This window comes from Bos grunniens, chromosome 14 (genome assembly GCF_055505025.1).
Source record: "Bos grunniens cultivar Pamir isolate PY7600 chromosome 14, Bosgru_T2T1.0, whole genome shotgun sequence".
Lineage (NCBI taxonomy): Eukaryota > Metazoa > Chordata > Mammalia > Artiodactyla > Bovidae > Bos > Bos grunniens.
In genome coordinates this window covers 46,680,123-46,698,027 of record NC_141178.1, presented here as the reverse complement: position 1 = coordinate 46,698,027, position 17,905 = coordinate 46,680,123, and the positions used below count along the sequence as shown (strand labels likewise).

The window sequence follows — 17,905 nt, the reverse complement described above, 5'->3', positions numbered from 1 at the left end:
TGAGAATCCAGGAAGCCTCATGGGAGGTCCAACTGTACCCTTTGGGGTTAAGCCAAGAACTAAGACCTGCAGGCTACCGAGAAGCAAGGCCAGCCCCCAACCCCGGTCCAGTGTGCCCCAGGAAACACTATGCACACCAGTGGTATGTGTGTAAGAACTTGAGGTCACACAAGGTCACACATGGGTAACAGTTGTTTACTTTACAACCACAAGGCAGCTGTGGAAGGTTTGGGGGAAGGCTGGATAATGGAGACTGAAATTGGCAAAAGCTGGTGTTATAAATAGGGCTTCCCTGTGGCTCACAAGGTAAATAATCTGCCTGCAATGCAGGAGACCCGGGTACAATCCCCTGGGTCAGGAAGATCCCCTGGAGAGGGGAATGACAACCTACTCCAGTGTTCTTGCCTGAAGAATTCCATGGACAGAGGGAACCTGGTGGATTGTAGGTGGTATAAATGGGACAGGCAGGCCCTGAGGATGCAAGCACACAGAGAGACCCTCCTAAATTCCTTCTCCTTCTTCTCTGGTGAAGCAAAAGGGCTTGAAAACATCTTTTGATGAAGTGATGTTTGGTAAGACTAAGCAAAGGAGAGACAACTAATTTCAGTTCCCTTACAACCCTATTTTTTTTTTTTTTCTTGTTCTGGTGTCAAAGGAAAATCTGTTATACCCACCATCTAGTTTGTAAATCAGTTATGGGTTTATTTCTAGACTTTCTTCTATTTCATTGTGATACCTATCCTTCTGTATTTGTTAGCCTGAAGATTTGATTTCTAGTTAACAGTAGCTTTCAACTGTAACCTGCCTTTGAGTTCCCAAATCACACTTTCAGAGGTGACATTAATTAAGTCAATGGGCATTTGTTCTTGAAAAGAGCCTTCAGAGGAAGCACAAGAGTTCATTGGGGAAACGTGGCATCTCTCGGGGGGAGGGGTCCGCACTCACTGGTGGCCCAGCAAGGATGATACAGAAGGAGCATCAGGCTCATGAATAACAGACATCGACAGAAACCGACAGCCTATTGCCAAAGGCCTCTCCAATAACCTCTGCAAGGGGCTGTTCTGACTTGTCTTCTTAGGCACAGATACTTAAACTCTCCCCTTGCCCTTCAGCCAGAATGCCTAGTTACTAATTTATTCATTCAAGAGCCATCATTTAGCAGCAATGCTGAGGACTGGAGATGTTCCATTAGTCACACACAGTGTCTTCTTCCAGTATAAGCAGTCAGAGCGGGAGATGAGCATGTGAACATTTGATTGCTGTACCCTGTGCTAAGGATTATGGCAAGGCTACATACAGGGCACAAGGGGAGAGTGGAGAGGGGGCTCCTCTCACATCCTCTCTGCCTGGCTTACAGGAGCCAAGGACTCAGGGGGCTGAGAGGAAGGGGTCTGAACTAAGGAAGCATGGAATTCATGGACACCCCTGAGGTATTGTTGGTATATTATAGGCTAAGTAGGTTTGGATGTGGTGTGATAAACTGAATGTTTTTGTCCCTCAAAATTCATATATCAAAATCCTAATCCCCAGTGTGGTATTAAGAGGAGGGGCATTTGGGAAGTGCTTAGGTCTACAACGGAGAAGGCAATGGCACCCCACTCCAGTACTCTTGCCTGGAAAATCCCATGGATGGAGGAGCCTGGTAGGCTGCAATCCATGGGGTCGCTAAGAGTCAGACATGACTGAGCGACTTCCCTTTCACTTTTCACTTTCATGCATCAGAGAAGGAAATGGCAGCCCACTCCAGTGTTCTTGCCTGGAGAATCCCAGGGACGGGGGAGCCTGGTGGGCTTCCGTCTATGGGGTCACACAGAGTCGGACACGACTGAAGCGACTTAGCAGTAGGTCTACAAAATGGAGTAGAAGGACATGCGCTCATCTTCTCCTGTGAGAACTCCAAAATTACAACTGACTGCTGAACAACCATTGACAGGAGAAAGTTGGATCCCACCAAAAAAAGATTCCACACGTCCAAGGGCAAAGGAGAAGCCTCAGCAAGATGGTAGGAGGGGTGAAATTCTGTTTAGAATCAAACCCCATACCTACCAGAGACACTCGGAGGGCTCAAACAAAACCTTATGTACACCAGGAGACTCCACAGAGACTGAGCCATACTTGCCTCTGAGTGTCTGAGTGTCTTCTGCAGAGGTATGGGTCAGCAGTGCCTTGCCACCAGAGTAGGGGCTCTGGGTGCAACAGATCTGGGTATTGCATAAGTCCTCTTGGAAGAGGTTGCCATTAACCCTACCATAGAGCCGCCACAGCTTACACAGGACTGGGGAAACAGACTCTTGGAGGGCACAGACAAAACCTTCTGCACACCAGGACCCAGGAGAAAGGAGCAATGACCTCACAAGAGACTGACCCAGACTTGCCTCTGAGTGGCCAGGAGTCTCTGGCAGAGGTGTGCGTCAGTGGTGGCTTGCTGCAGGGATGGTGCACTGAGTGTGGCAGAGCATGCACGGGACCTTTTGAAGGAGGTCACCATTGTCTTCATTACCTCCACCATAGTTTGCTCTCAGGTCAAACAACAGGGAGGGAACACAGCCCCGCCCATCAACAGAAAATTGGATTAAAGATTTACTGAGCATGGCCCCGCCCATCAGAACAAGACCCAGTTTCCCCCCACAGTCAGTCTCTCCCATCAGGAAACTTCCATAAGCCTCTTGTCCTTATCCCTCAGAGGGCAGATAGAATGAAAACCACAACCACAGAAAATGAATCCAACTGATCACATGGACCACAGCCTTGTCTAATTCAATGAAACTATGAACCACGCCGTAGGGCAACCCAAGACAGACAGGTCGTGGTGGAGAGTTCTGACAAAATGTGGTCCACTGGAGAAGGGAATGGCAAACCACTTCAGTATTCTTGCCTTGAGAACCCCGTGAACAGTATGAAAAGGCAAAAAGATATGATACTGAAAGATGAACTCCCCAGGTCAGTAGGTGCCCAATATGCTACTGGAGAAGAGTGGAGAAATAACTGCAGAAAGAATGAAGAGATGGAGCCAAAACAAAAACAACACACAGTTGTGGATGTGACCAGTGATGGAAGTAAAGTCCGATGCTATAAAAAAAAACATTGCATAGGAACCTGGAATGTTAGGTCCATGAATCAAGGCAAATTGGAAATGGTCAAAGAGGAGATGGTAAGAATGAACATCGACATTTTAGTAATCAGTGAACTAAAATGGACTGAAATGGATGAATTTAACTCAGATGACCATTATATCTAGTACTGTTGGCAAGAATCCCTTAGAAGAAATGGAGTAGCCTCATAAGTCAAGAGAAGAAATGTAGTTTTTGGGTGCAGTCTTAAAAATGACAGATTGATCTCTGTTCCTTTCCAAGGCAAACCATTCAATATATCACAGTAATCCAAGTCTATGCCCCAACCAGTAATGCTGAAGAAGCTGAGGTTGAATGGTTCTATGAAAACCTATAAGACCTCCTAGAACTAACACCAAAAGAGATGTCCTTTTCATTATAGGGGGCTGGAATGCAAAAGTAGGAAGTCAAGGGATACCTGGAGTAACAGGCAAATTAGGCCTTGGAGTACAAAATGAAGCAGGGCAAAGGCTAACAGGGTTTTGCCAAGAAAATGTACTGGTCATAGCAAACACCCTCTTCCAACAACATGAGACAAGACTCTACACATGGACATCACCAGATGGTCAACACCAAAATCAGATTGATTATATTCTTTGTAGCCAAAGATGGAGAAGCTCTATACAATCAGCAAAAACAAGACTGGGAGCTGACTGTGACTCAGATCATGAACTCTTTATTGCAAAATTCAGACTTAAATTGAAGAAAGTAGAGGAAACCACTAGACCATTCAGGTATGACCTAAATCAAATCCCTTACAATTATATAGTAGAAGTGACACATAGATTCAAGGGATTAGATCTGATAGACAGAGTGCCTGAAGAACTATGCATGGAGTTTAGTGACATTGTACAGTATCCAGTGATCAAGACCATCCCAAAGAAAAAGAAATGCAAAAGGCAAAATAGCTGTCTGAGGAGGCCTTACAAATAGCTGAGAAAAGAAGAGAAGCAAAAAGCAAAGGAGAAAAGGAAAGATATACCCATCTGAATGCAGAGTTCCGAAGAATAGCAAGGAGAGATAAGAAAGCCTTCCTCAGTGATCAATGCAAAGATATAGAAGAAAACAATAGAATGGGAAAGACTAGAGATCTCTTTAAGAAAATTAGAGATACTAAGGGAACATTTCATGCAAAGATGGGCACAATAGAAGACCAAAATGGTATGGACCTAAAAGAAGCAGAAGATATTAAGAAGAGGTGGCAAGAATACACAGAAGGACAATACAAAAAAGATCTTCCTGACCCAGATAACCACGATGGTGTGATCACCCACCTAGAGCCGGACATCCTGGAAAGTGAAGTCATGTGGGCCTTAGGAAGCATCACTAAGAACAAAGCTAGTGGAGATGATGGAATTCCAGCTGAGCTCTTTCAAATCCTTAAAGATGTTGCTGTGAAAATGCTGCACTCAATATGCCAGCAAATTTGGAAAACTCAGCAGTGGCCACAGGGCCAGAAAAAGTCAGTTTTCATTCCAATCCCAAAGAAAGGCAATGCCAAAGAATGCTCAAACTACCACACAATTGCACTCATCTCACACGCTAGTAAAGTAATGCTCAAAATTCTCCAAGCCAGGCTTCAACAGTACCTGAACCGTGAACTTCCAGATGTTCAAGCTGGATTTAAAAAAGGCAGAGGAACCAGAGATCAAATTGCCAACATCCGTTGGATCACTGAAAAAGCAAGAGAGTTCCAGAAAAACACCTACTTCTGCTTTATTGACTATGCCAAAGCCTTTGATTGTGTAGATCACAACAAACCATGGAAAATTCTTAAAGAGATGGGAATACCAGACCAGCTGACCTGCCTCCTGAGAAATCTGCATGCAGATCAGGAAGCAACAGTTATAACTGGACATGGAACAACAGATTGGCTCCTAATCAGGAAAGGAGTAAGTCAAGGCTGTATATTGTAACCCTGCTTATGTAACTTATATGCAAAGTACGTCATGCAAAATGCTGGGCTGGATGAAACACAAGCTGGAATTAAGATTGCTGGGAGAAATATCAATAACCTAAAATATGCAGATGACCCCACCCTTATGGCAGAAAGCAAAGAAGAACTAAAGAGCCTCTTGATGAAAGTGAAAGAGGAGAGTGAAAAAGCTGGCTTAAAACCCAACATTCAGAAAACTAAGATCATGGCATCTGGTCCCATCACTTCATGGCAAATAGATGGGGAAGGAGTGAGAGACTTTATTTTTTGGGGCTCCAAAAATTACTGCAGATGGTGACTACAGCCATGAAATTAAAAGATGCATGCTCCTTGGAAGAAAAGCTATGACCAACCTAGACAGCATATTAAAAAGCAGAGACATTACTTTGCCAACAAGTCTGTTTAGTCAAAGCTATGGTTTTTCCAGTAGTCATGTATGGATGTGAGAGTTGTACTATAAAGAAAGCTGAGTGCTGAAGAATTGATGCTTTTGAACTGCGGTCTTGGAGAACACTCTTTAGAGTCCCTTGGACTGCAAGGAGATCCAGCCAGTCCATCCTAAAGAAAATCAGTCCTGAAAATTCATTGAAAGGACTGATGCTGAAGCTGAAACTTCAAAACTTTGGCCATCTGATGGAAGAACTGACTCCTTTGAAAAGCCCCTGATGCTGGGAAAGACTGACGGCAGGAAGAGAAGGGGCCGACAGAGGATGCGATGGTTGGATGTCATCACCGACTCACTGGACATGAGTTTGAGCAAGCTCCAGGAGTTGGTGAAGGACAGGGAAGCCTGGCGTGCTGCAGTCCATTGTGCTGCAAAGAGTCAGACACGACTAAGCAACTGAATTGAACTAGGTCATGAAGGCAGAACCCTCACGAGTGGGATTAGCACTCTTATAAACGAAAGCCCAGAAAGTTCTCATTCCTTCCTCAACATGAAGACACAGAGAGACAAAGGCCGCCTATGAACCAGGAATCAGGCCCTTACCAGATACCAAATCTGCCACTGCCTCAATCTCGGACAACCCAGCCTCCACAGCTGTGAGAGACAGCTGTTGTTCACGCCACTGGGTCTACGGTTTTCTGTGATAGCAGCCGGAACTGTGACACAACAGCCATGTCATCCTTCGCAACGTTTTTCCTAAAGGAAAATTTACTGCAAGGTCCAAATTACCTACCTCAGAAATGAATTTCTAGAATATAATTCATTTGTAAACTGCGTTTCTCAAGGCTTCCTCTATTTGACCCAATTCACTCTCTTAAAAAAATACTAAGAAATTTCCCCATATTATGATTATGTCTTCTGCTAAGATATGCCATCCACTAGGGCCTGTCACTGACTCTCACAAAAACAATAAATCCTAATTATATTTCCTCTCTTCACGGAGGCAGTGGTCACCTCCTTTTTTTGAAGCATTAGATCAGCCAGGTAAAAGCAGTAAAACCCTGACTTGAGAAACATAAAAATGAAGACAAATTTCCTAACTCTTGCTTTCTCCTCCTAACTCTTACATAGTAACTAAGCACGTTATTTAATTCATTCTCTTCCTCAGTTTCCTCAGCTATGAAATGGGGATAATAATAGTCTTATTTTATAGATTTTTTAAAATGGGGATTTAAAAACCAAAAACACAGAAGGCTCCTAAACACAGAAAAAGGCTGGTAGCTGATACATAAGAACTAATCAAGAAAATAAGATGGTGCTTATTATTCTTCACGTCATCATCATCACGATCACTATGGAGATGGTTTTGGTCAGAAGAAAAGCCAACTTTAAAATCATCACATGTTGTTGGCCCTGGCAGCCGAGGTTGGCCTTTTGGACAAAGTAGACATAGCTGGACCTGAGGCCCGACCCACGCTACATTGCTCGGCCTGGGGACCACCAGCAAGCTCACCTTCATCACGTCGTTGTACCCGCCCTGCACAGCCACATGCAGCGGGGCCATCATGCTGCAGTTTCGGAGGTTTGGGTTGGCTCCTTTGCGAAGAAGAAACTTAACACTTTCCACCTGGTTTTTTCCTGCGGCCCAGTGCAGTGGGGTATTTCCATAATCATCCATCACATTCAGTACTAGAAAAAGACAGCAAAATACAGGTGAGACGTTGCTTGGATTGTACTCGGCACCTACTGCATGCCTATTTACTGCAAAGCTCGGTGCCCAGTCCCATGGTAGAGGCTTCACCTTCTTTAGGAGAAATAAAAAGATAGCTTCAGTTCTCAAAAACATCTAACAGACACCTTTGGGGCTGCATGTCAGTGATGGCACTGACTTTGTCAAATGAGTTAGCTGTCAATCTGTAGGATCCATAGGAAATAGGTCTTCCTATCGCTACATGCTTTTATCTGTGCTATGAATTTGGGGATTTGTTGCAAAGCATTGAGCTTATATAAAAGTAACAACTCTACACCAGGCAACTCTAAGTTCCACGCAGCCATTATATCATCCAACCCTCTAATAGCTCACAGAGGCCATGACCATTTTTCAGAAAGATGAGGACTAGAGAGGTTCAAAATCTTGCCAACATTATGCAGCCAGTAAGAGCTCTGTAAGCTGACTTAGCTCTTTGAATCTCAGTTTTCTCATATTCAAATTTGGTGGAAGGAAGGAAAGAGGGGAGGGAGGAAGAGAAAGGAGTGTAACAGATAGGTACACCTTGCAATATTCTTAGGAGAAGAATATCAAATCATGTCCTTAAAGATCTTAATGGGGTGTTTGGCCTTTAGCAATGGTTCAAAAAAATGTTAGTGAGAAAAAAGATGCACCACTAACAAACACAAGACTAGAATTAGAGCTTGTGCACCTTGATGCCATACATGGTTTTGACATACTTCTACAATATATCATTGTATTATTTACCCTGTGATTAGCATGCCCTTTGACACTACAGGATTTACTTTATATCTGCTCTAAAATAGACACTACCGTCTGCTTTATCAACCATTTTAATTGGTGGTAGTATATTTTTATGTCTGAAGAGAAGGGAAAAGAGCTCATTCATAAATATGACTTAAGGACCACCTACAATGCCTGGAATCCTGCTGCAGCCATATTTCTCATTTCTCTCCTTTTTAACATTTATCTCCCCACTATCTTCTCTCAGTCACTCCAGTGCCTCATTCTCAACCACACACACACACACACTCACACACACACATACTCTCTCTCTCTCTCACATACTCACACACATCCCTTGACCATTCTGTCTAATCAAGACAAAGCACCACACTCAGCATTTCATTTAGCACCAAACCTCATGAAACCATGGCCAAAACTTACAAACTCCAACTCATCAATTAAATAACTTGAATTTGGCTTTTACCACCATTGCTTTTCATAAATCACTTTTACAGAGGTCAGGAGGCCTTCTAATGTCAAGGTTATTGTGTCTCCTTTCTATGTGATCTCTCTGTGGTACCTGATCCTTCTAACTAATCTCTCCCTTGGCTCATGTGCCATCAATCTCATGCATCACTGTCTTCACCATTGTTTTTCTGGCTTTTCCTCTGCCCTCTGACCCTGAGCATTGGTGTTTTACCCTTAGCCACCTTCAATGGCAATTCTATGGTCTTCTAAAGGATTTTCATTCATTTACACAATTTGAGCTACTTCCTATGCAATACTGGCCCTGTAGTGTGACCCTTTCCTTCTATATTTTTGGTCTACTAGATACAAGGTATTAGGCTACAAGTCTACTAGAAATTTTCAAGTGGATGTCCCCTGGGCCTTTTAAACTCAGTATGACCATATTTAAATTATTTCCTCACATTCACTTTTCTTCTGTTTTCTTATACACCTTCTTTTCCAGATGGCTAGACTATTAATCTAATTCCTAAATTAAGAATGTCAACATCAGTACACCTTTTCATCACTTACTCCTTGCATTCAATCTTTATCAAGCACTTTCCACTCTACATGTGAAATAGCCCCTGAATCTCTCCCTTTCTCCTTATTCCAATCTCAAAACCCTAGTGGATGCTCAACTTCTCTTTACTACTAAAATAGCTTTTTAACTGACCTTCATCTTACATTAAATAATAATGGTCTTATTATACCACCTCACTGCTTAAATCTCTGTGTCATCCTGCTTCCTTATCAACTACAGCTGAGTTTCTCAGAGAAGGCTGGGGGCACAAGGCTGGGGAGGATGTGACATCTTCTTGGGGTGTCAATTTTATTGACACGATAAGGGTGGCACTAGAGGTAAAGAACCCACCTGCCAATGCAGGAGACATAAGAGATGGGCGTTCGATCCCTGGGTCGGGAAAATCCCCTGGAGAAGGAAATGGCTAGCCATTCTACTATTCTCGCCTGGAGAATCCCATGGACAGAGGAGCCTGGTGGGCTATAGTCCACAGGGTCTCAAAGAGACAGACACAACTGAAGTGACTTAGCATGTGCACACTGCAAGCAAGCAATTTAAGTATGTGATGACCTCAGTGGAAACAGTATATAAGAATACATGAAATACACATTAATTTTTATGATCTATCATGCAATTGCAAAGAAAATCTGCACTGGCAGTGGGCTGCCCCAGATCCTTGCACCGTCCTCTGCAGTATTTCTGTGGAAAAGATTGAAGGGCACTGGCTGGAGGAAAGACCACATTCCTGAGTGAGACATTCAGGCCCTTTTTGATCTGGAACTAATCAACCCTCCAGAATCATTTCATTCCACTCTTTCCAAATGAGTCTATTGAGATGATGAAATACATAGCACTAGCTGTAAAGTTCTGTTACCTTCACAGGAGGATTCATTGACAATCATCTCCATCAGCTCCACTTGACCTTCTTCTGCAGCATGGTGCAAAGGTGAGGCATTCACATCATCATATTTTTTAAATCTCTTTTGTTTCTTCACAAAGTTTTGTAAACCGCATTTGTTTCCCTCGAACACCACCTAGAAGTATATACAAAATTGTTACCTTAAATAAGCATATATAAAACTTAGTATAATAAATTCATTGTCAAAGGATTATCATCCAAGCTAGTTCTTGTGCTTATGATAAAGTAAATAATTTTTTTTTCTGAAGAACACAAAATGTTTAGACATATAGAGCATGCCCCAGAGCATACATGCTCAGTTGTGTTTGACTCGTTGTGACCCTACGGACTGTAGCCCGCCAGGCTCCTCTGTCCATGGGTTTTTCCAGGCAAGAATACTGGAGTGGGTAGCCATTTCCTACTCCAGGAGATCTTCTGAACCTAGGAATCGAACCTGTGTCTCCTTAATTGCCTGGCTGATTCTTAGACATATAGAAAGAAAGTGAAAGTGTTAGTCAGTCATGTGTGACTCTTTGAGGCCCCCTGGACTGTAGTCCGCCGACCCCCTCTATCCATGGAATTCTCCAGGCACGGAGTGGGTAGCCATTCCCTTCTCCAGGAGATCTTCCTGACCCAAGGATCGAACCCAGGTCTGCAAATGCTTTTACATTGATAAGCACATTAAATAAATAATTTGATTTTCTGATCCCAAACCTGTATATGCTGTATAAATAAAGGCCTTGAGAAGAGTTTGGAAGTAAATGTAATAGATGCGAGCTGAGAAGAAAATAAGTAGAGTGAAAACATAGAGGCATTGTCTCTTCTAGGTGAAAAATGTACTGAAACCACAGCACAAGGGATTCTGGTTGATGAAAAAAGATTTTCGTGAATGCAAGGAGTAAGAGTAGAAGCTAAATTACTGTCCTTTCTTTGGCCTTCCTGCTGATAGTCAATTCCCATCCAATGTGTTCCTAGGTAATGGAGATAGAATCATATTGAAGGATGGTGATGTAAGTCTCTTGGTCAGTTATCTTGAACAGCTGCCCACTCTCCTCTGGGAATGAACTATCCCCCCTCTTTTGATGACTTGGATTCTGAGCCAGGCCAAGTCAGGTCAGGTGCAGTGCCTCATGGTTCTCTGCAGGCAGGAAGGGCTAGCATTTAGTTCAGTTCAGTTCAGTTGCTCAACCATGTCCAACTCTTTGCGACCCCATGGACTGCAGCATTCCAGGCTTCCCTGTCCATCACCAACACCCAGAACTTGCTCAAACTCATGTCCATCAAGTTGGTGATGCCATCCAACCATCTCATCCTCTGTCATCCCCTTCTCCTCCTGCCTTCAATCTTTCCCAGCATCAGGGTCTTTTCCAATACTCTTTTCCAGTCAGAGTCAGTTTTTCACATCAGGTGACCAAAGAACTTGAGCTTCAGCCTCAGCATCAGCCCTTCCAATCAATATTCAGGACTGATTTCCTTTAGGATGGACTGGTCTGATCTTGCAGTCCAAGGGACTCTCAAGAATCTTCTCCAACACCACAGCTCAAAAGCATCAATTCTTTGGCACTCAGCTTTCTTTATAGTCCAACTCTCACATCTATACATGACTACTGGAGAAACCATAGCTTTGACTAGACGGACCTTTGTTGGCAAAGTAGTATCTCTGCTTTTTAATATGCTGTCTAGGTTTGATGTGGCTTTTCTTCCAAGGAGCAAGAGTCTTTTAATTTCATGGCTGCAGTCACCATCTGCAGGGATTTTGAAGCCCCCCAAAATTAAAGTCTCTCACTGTTTCTACTGTCTGTGTACTTACTTACCACCAGAGATCAAGACACTGAGAGGTTACATTGTTTACCCAAAGGCACACAGTAAGGAACGAAGTTAGAATTTGAATGGAAGGTACATGGAATACAGATTTTGTCTGACTGATGAATGCCAAAAATCCAATATACAGTGGAGACTGAAGTTGTGATAGAGAAACTGTGTGATAAAGTTTCCAGATCATAAAAACAAACTTTGCAGGACAAGTTCCATAAGTTTTGGGCATAGTTGGCAGTTGTCACTGGCCTGGAAAAGTATGATTCCAAACACACATTAATGTCCACTGACGTCAGGGAGGAGAAAGAACTTTCTAGAATATCTAAATTTTCTCTAAGATTTGTTTTCTTCATGCTCTTTATATTCTTTATTATAACTGCACTAAAGATGACTTATCATGGATGACAGTATATTTCTTCCTTGTGAAATTTCAAGGTGTTGATATTCTGCTTTTGATTCATTCTCACAAGGTATGAAATTTCCAAATTTATATATATTCAGTAATAGATTTAAAATTAGCTCTTCACAGAAGTAGGCTCTTTTTCAATGTCTCACCCCATCAAAGGAAGTGTTTACCTGACTCCATTAGGAAGTATTATAGCACTTGAAATTGATACGTTCTTCCAGTAATAATAAAGGAATTCTATCGTCTACCCCACAGTGTCAAAAAGAGCAATTTACAGGTCTACTCAGTGATGTGCAGTCAACACAAACCCAATTACACACTCTTTGACAGCCAGGCCTGGGTTCAGAGGCTCATGAGGTACTGCTGAGTTCACAATGATAACAAAGCATCTAAATATTTTATACAAGCTCATCAGATGTGCTGTCTGAATTTAGTTCACGGCATGTTACCTAGGCTTCCAAGAGATTTCTTTAAAGAAAGTACTGAGAGTCAAGGATGTCATCTAGACAAGTTATTACACATTCAGTCAATAGAGTTTTCTGCTGTCACAGGTCACTTCACATTCTTTCCGGTTCTGAACTCTATGACTAGATACAGGATGTAACAGACTAGACCACGTTTGTTGTTGTTCAGTCGCTGAGTTGTGTCTGACTCTTTGCGACCCCACGGCCTGCAGCACACCAGGCTTCCCTGTCCTTCACCATCTCTCAGAGTTTGCTCAAATTCATGTCCATTGAGTAGGTGACACTCTCTTAACCATCTTATCATCTGCCTCCCCCTTCTTCTCCTGCCCTCAATCTTTCCCAGCATCAGGATCTTTTCCAGTGAGTTGTCTCTTCACATCAGGTGGCCAGAGTATTGGAGCTTCAGCGTTAGCACCAATGATTATTCAATATTTCAATGAATATTCAGGGTTGATTTCCTTTAGGATTGATTGGTTAGTTCTCCTATTATGTTTAAAGAAGCTAATTCTGAGTTCTTTAAACTGGAGGTATCAAATACATCTATTTTAGGTGGTTTTAATGAAATACATATAAGCAGTATGGGGCAAAAAGGAAGGAAATTATTACAATGAGAGATTTTAACAAATGGGAGATTATAACCATGAGAATTAAGTAAGGTAAGTGTTAGTCACTCAGTCGTGCCCAACTCTATGCAATCCCCCCATGAACTGTAGCCTGCCAGGCTCCTCTGTCCATGGAATTCTCCAGGCGAGAATACTGAGTAGTTAGCCATTTCCTCCTCCATGGGATCTTCCCGACTCAAGGATTGAACCCAGGTCTCCTGTATTGCAGGTGGATTCATTACTGTCTAAGCCATCAGGGAAGCCCATAACAATGAGAAATTAAGGCCCAATGCTAAAGTATTAACTCCCTTGAAAGAAAGTCATTGGAAAAGATTAAAAGCATCAGTCAGATGATTCATATTCCACATTTCTAATCTTGTAAGTTTTCTGCCATACTTCGATTTTGTCAGGATTCCTGAGATGTGTGTGCATGCTGGAGAAAATATTGTACACCATGTCTTCTTAATGAGGAAATCCTTAGAGTTCAGAACTCTCCAGAGTGCTACATGTATTCGTTTGTAATTATTCTCACTGCTGAGATTTCTACAGGATGATTTAAAGTCAGGTAACAAAATAAAATGTATAAATCCCTCAATCTACAAGCTTGACTGTGGTTTTCAAAAGCCTTAGATAACATAAATGCTTCTGCTGGATTTAGGCAAGAAAACTAAACAAAGACAAATAAAAACACAAAGAAAGTAAGTTTGAGACACTGTATTGCAAAATTCCTTCACTGATTATCTCCAGAAAACAGAGACCACATTGATAAGTAAAGAAAGTACATTTGGTGTGATTTTCAAAATTAAAAATTTTTTTCCAGTCCCTTAATGTTAATTCCAAAGATGCTATCCTAGTGTTTGACATTCACTTATAACTTCAGTTCTTTGTATTAAGCTAAAAGACCATAGTTATTATACTAATATTAAGGAGGAGGAAAAGTATTTAATCTGGATTTAATCTGGATGCACCTTGGGAGGCCTGGTGTGTGGTTTTATGTAATTTTCTATGCATGCCTGACTCACATGCAGAATTAAAAACACTGTCTATTCATCTAACCTATTTAGAGGGCAACTTGGCAATTTCTACCAAAATTAAGCCCATAGGTGACTTTAGATCCTACTAGGCCTTTAACATACTCATTAAGGTACTGTAGACAGAGGAAGCCATATCTACACTCACAGACACTCAATCACGTGTGTAATAGCACAACAGAACAAACACACACGTGCTGGTCTGGTAAAGCATAACACATTCATACAAGGGAATATTATAAAGCTGCTAAGAAGAATGAGATACATCTCCAGCGGCTAATTTTGAAAGTATTCCGAAATATATTCCATGAGCAAATCCAAGTGTAAATGGTTTCACCATGCAAAGACATTTGTGGTGGCGTTGGAGAGAGCTTTTAATTCTTTTAATGTTTAAAAAGAGATGTTTCCTCCTACTGACAACGTGAGGCATCCAGCGATGAGTTTTCTGAGCATCCGATAGCCTCCGCCCTCAGCACCATCAGCCAGCAGCAACCTGAGCTGGTGCAGCCTTTTGGTTAAAGTGACTTTGGAATCCGCAAAAGAAACAGAAGCCCCATCCTAGTCCTTGGGACCTCCGGAAGACCACCTACCTAGCTTCGAAGGGTCTCCTCCCTCAAAGTCCCTTCCGACTGACTGCCCCAGCCCCTGGAGGAGTCTGCCCACCCGTCCTCCAATCCCTGCCAACACCTCACTGTTAGGTTCTGCTTCCATTTCCCTCCGCAAGACAAGCATGCTTCTAGAACCCCAAACTCCTATTGAGCAGCTAGCTCTCCGACCGCCAGATTCAGCCATCTAGTTGTTTGGTTCTAAATAAAATCTATAAAAAGGAGAACAGCACGCACTCCAAAACTGGTTCCGATTTTGGCACCAGGCAGTTGCGGCCAAATGCTAGCGGTACTTTGGGGGTAGATCTCCTCACGCTGCAGCTGCCCACCACAAGCAAGAGCAGGGTGAACAAACAAGCAAACAGGAAGGACAAAGCCGGCACCTGCTGGCGGGCGCCTTTTAAGAACGCGGCTCCCCGAGTTCCCCACTTCCCGAGGTCCATCCTGGACTGCACGCACACCCCAAGCAGACAGCCCTCACCTGGCCGGGTCCTCCCATCCCGGGGCTGCCCGCTAGGAAACTTCGAGTCGAGGAGGGTAAAGTTAGGAAGAGCCGACCCGCGCCCGGACTTGCGAGCGCGCCCGCCCGGGTACCTTGAAGTCATTGCTGTTGTCCTTGTGGTCCTCCACTCCCAGGCAGACGAAGTCCCGGGGCTCCTTCTTCTCCCCGGGGCGCAGCATCTTCCTCAGGCTTCGCCTCATTGACCACGCCCCGGACGCCACCTGCGGCAGCTGCTCCCCGCGGGCGCGGGCACCTAGGGCGAGACAGTCGCCGTGAGCCGGCGCCGGGCGCGGCCTGGGCGCTAGCGGCGCGGGCGCCGCTGGAGTCCGCGCCGGAGCTCAGAGCTCTTCCGCACACGGCGGTCCCCGGGAGAAAGGAGGTTTGCTCTGCGTGAGGCCGGGAGGACTTCTGGCCAGAGTTGCCCGGCTCGGGCTACTTGTAGGGCAGGAAGCAGGAGGGGCGCGTGGAGGGGTGGGGACGCGCCATCGTGTCCACGCGCGGCCAGGGGGAGGCCGCGCCACGTGTGTCCCCGGGCGGTAAGCGCAACCGGCTGCAGCAGCGCACCCTTGAGTCTAGGTGTCAGATCAGAGTGTCTCCACCGAATCTAGACTCATAATAAAAACCCTGAGAGCCCCAGTCCTGTCCTGCAATCAGAGAGAAGGGAAGGGGCGAGCAGCGGGACGGACGGGGGAGAGAATGACAAGAGAGTGGCTGGGTACACTGGGAAGATGTTTATTTTTCTATTATTTAAATATTTTTTAATTTATATATTTATTTAAAAAAGAAAATCACAATACTCAGACCATTCTTAAAGTGGGACAATCAACTCTTGTAAAATGGGTGTAAATCAAAAGAATACCCTGGAATTAGAGGCATTGTGTTCTAAGGCTTTCAATTTTGAGATCAGTCCTGGCTTCTTCCAAACCAAAGCAGAAAGTTGTTACATTTTTTAATGAAAGGCTTTTAGTGGAGTTTTATTTCTATGCAATGCAGAATTGACAGACCTCTGTATTCTCTCTCTTCCTGGCACATAGTACTACATACAGTTTTGAGGTAATGATGATGTTTACAGCAGGTTTGGGGGGAAGGTTTCATTTATCTCTTAAATGATAAACACCACAAAATGTCAAGATTGTGAGATCTGACACAACTTTGCCTTCAAGAGTACTAGACTGTGAAACTTGTCATATTATGTTTAAGGAGGACTTGGAGTGTTCATTGATGTTTAAGATTTTAATATTTCTAAAGGCCATTACAGTGACCTGGATATGTGCTGAAAGCCAAACTTAACATTTTGTTTTGTTTTGTTTTAACAAAAAACTGTTTCAAATAAATCCTATTTCAACACAGTGAAAAAAAAGTTTGTTGTGAGACTTCCCTGTCAGTCCGGTGGTTAAGACTCCGGGCTTCCAATGCAAGGACCCTGTGTTTGATCACTGGTGGGGGTACTAAGATCTCATATACCATTTGGCAAACCCAAATTTCAAAAATAAATGAATAGGTTTATTTGTTTTCCCAGCTAAAAGTCACCAGGCTTCAGCTTCCTGTACTGCATCATTGTAGAAGGCTCTTTGAGCTGGAGAGGTTTTTAGAAAAACTTATCTTTCCAAAAGAAAAGAAAGTGAAAGTTGGTCTCACAGTCGTGTCTGATTCTTTGTGATCCAATGGACTGTAGCCTGCCAGGCTCCTCTGTCCATGGAATTCTCCAGGCTAGAGTACTGGAGTGGGTGGCCATTTCCTTCTCTAGGGGATCTTTCCAACCCAGGGATCGAACCCGGTCTCCTGCATTGCAGGCAGATTTTTTTACCAGCTGAGCTACTAGGGAAGAAAAGAGGAGTGATTAAATCCTAGCAGTGGGTTGAGGGATTAGAAGTCACTTTGAACCTCTGGCCCCATTTCCTGTGCATAACAATACTAATCCCCTCAGGGACTGGTGTTTCAGCCCGGCTAATAAAATGACTGTTAGATTATACAAGAAATCATGATGCCTAGTATCCACTTGTTTACCCTCTGCACTGTTTGAACAGGCTTATCTTCATGGGCCAGTGCTGAGTTTATTAATCAACAGAGCTGGTGTAATTGTGGAGTGGAAGGTGTCTACTCTCTGTGAGAGAGGCTAGTTTTACATCTACCTACAAATAATATAGCCACTGAAAGTATGTTTGCCACATGTTGCCACTATGTTTCTGGCACAAGTTTAGAAAGAAAAAACTTCCTTCCAAAGCTAATTACTCTGCACAGTCTTGAATTTAACTGACACTCTTTTGGCAGTTGGGGAGCTTCTTAGGTGGCACAGTGGTAAAGAATCTGCCTGCCAGTACAGGAGACACAAGAGACAGGAGTTCGATCCCTGGGTTCAGAAGATCCCCCAGAATAGGGGATGGCAACCTGCTCCAGTATTCTTGCCTGGAAAATTCCATGGACAGAGGAGCCTGGCAGGCATAGGGTCCCAAAAAGTCAGACATGACTGAGCACTCGTGCTCTTTTAAACACTCTGGATTGTCATAGTCACCTGTAATCTCCAGAGCCTAACATAAGAGCCCTGTGGATCCAAGACCTGACAGAGAGCAGGCACTGAATAAAGGTTTGTTGACTGCTTACTCTGCAGGCTACATTGGAGAGAATTTAAGGGTAGGTAGTTGCTGCTAAGTCACTTCAGTCGTGTCCGA

The 17,905-nt window shown here is 43.6% G+C and overlaps 1 protein-coding gene across 1 annotated transcript in view; it reads right to left on the bottom strand.

Annotated features, from left to right (window-relative positions):
* Window positions 1-15,784, bottom strand: part of TRPA1 (transient receptor potential cation channel subfamily A member 1) — a 55,816-nt gene extending 40,032 nt beyond the window's left edge. Inside the window, exons 1-3 of the mRNA XM_086336564.1 lie at window positions 15,329-15,784; window positions 9,788-9,947; window positions 6,945-7,120 (exon numbers count right to left, since the gene is read on the bottom strand). Of these exons, the coding sequence (XP_086192690.1) occupies window positions 6,945-7,120; window positions 9,788-9,947; window positions 15,329-15,436 (444 nt within the window). The 5' untranslated portion in view covers window positions 15,437-15,784. The remainder of the gene's footprint in view (window positions 1-6,944; window positions 7,121-9,787; window positions 9,948-15,328) is intronic.
* Between the last annotated feature and the right edge of the window lie 2,121 nt (window positions 15,785-17,905).